This window comes from Emiliania huxleyi (genome assembly GCF_000372725.1).
Source record: "Emiliania huxleyi CCMP1516 unplaced genomic scaffold EMIHUscaffold_3773, whole genome shotgun sequence".
Lineage (NCBI taxonomy): Eukaryota > Haptophyta > Isochrysidales > Noelaerhabdaceae > Emiliania > Emiliania huxleyi.
In genome coordinates this window covers 1-1,102 of record NW_005199142.1, presented here as the reverse complement: position 1 = coordinate 1,102, position 1,102 = coordinate 1, and the positions used below count along the sequence as shown (strand labels likewise).

The window sequence follows — 1,102 nt, the reverse complement described above, 5'->3', positions numbered from 1 at the left end:
TAATCAAGGGCGCCGGCGGTATGTGGGCCAGGTGTGGCAGCGGCAAGGGCGGTGGCGGTGAGTGGGGCGGCGGCGTGGGTAAAGGGCTCGCACCGTGCCTCTGACTGCGCGACGAACGCGATTTCGCGAGCGACCACGGCGTGATGGCGCGCGCGTGTGGCGGGCGCCAGCGGGTGACCGTTGAGCACCGGCGCCCGCGCCAAGGTGAAGGCTGTGGACGAGTGAAGCAAGAACGTCAACAGCATGTATTGGGGCGCGCAGGGGTTTCTTTTTCGCTTCGAAGTGCCGGGCCTCCCTGCGATCGTTTTCGGCGATGCCGCCACCACACAGGGATTTTAAGGAGAGGGGTGTGATGCGCTAGCCGTCGCCCATTCGGGTACGTAGGTAAGAAAAAGAAAAAAGAGAAAAGAGGGAGGGAAGAGGAAAGGACATGCTCGTGTGCGGATATCTTTATCGGCGATGCCGCTACAGGTGCTATACGAAGGTGAGCACACTGGCGCGCATGCTTCGCTCCTCTCTCCGCCTGCTGCAACCATTTGCTCGCACAACGCGAGTCCACGGCCTGCACACGTCGGCTGCCGCACGCTCTGCCGCTGAACCTCTGTCGCCGCCCAGCGACGCTGAGCTGCTGGACCGTCTGCTGAGCGGTTCCATGTCGCAGCATCGGTGCCCTCACCAGCGCCTCCTCCCTCGCCATTGCTCACTCGCCACCGCCACCGCCCACGCCACCGCCCACGCCACCGCCACCGCCCACGTCCACGCCACCGCCACCGCCCACGCCACCGCCCACGCCACCGCCCACGCCACCTCAGGCTCGAGGCGGAGCTCGGCGGCGACGCCGAGCGCGCGGTGCGCGTGCGGCGGCTGTACGTCGAGGCGGTCTCCGCCCAGGACGGCGTGGGTGACCCGGCCGCCGTGCTGTCGCTACCCGTCGAGGAAGTGGACGGCCCGGAGTTCTATTCGAGCGTGCTCAGCACCAACTGCGAGAACGTGGTGGGGTTCGTGCCTCTGCCGGTCGGCGTGATCCGGCCCCTCCTGCTCGACGGCCGCCGGCTTACGGCGCCGCTCGCGCCGACGAGCTCGCTGCCGAGCGGGTGATCGC

General features: G+C 67.8%; 1 protein-coding gene across 1 annotated transcript; it reads left to right on the top strand.

Moving 5' to 3' along the window:
* Positions 1-479: 479 nt before the first annotated feature.
* Positions 480-1,098, top strand: EMIHUDRAFT_471732 (hypothetical protein; the record flags this gene model as incomplete). Its single annotated transcript, XM_005771610.1, has 2 exons — positions 480-666; positions 813-1,098. The coding sequence occupies exons 1-2, from the start codon at positions 503-505 to the stop codon at positions 1,096-1,098; spliced, it is 450 nt and encodes a 149-aa protein (XP_005771667.1). The 5' UTR covers positions 480-502.
* Positions 1,099-1,102: the final 4 nt, after the last annotated feature.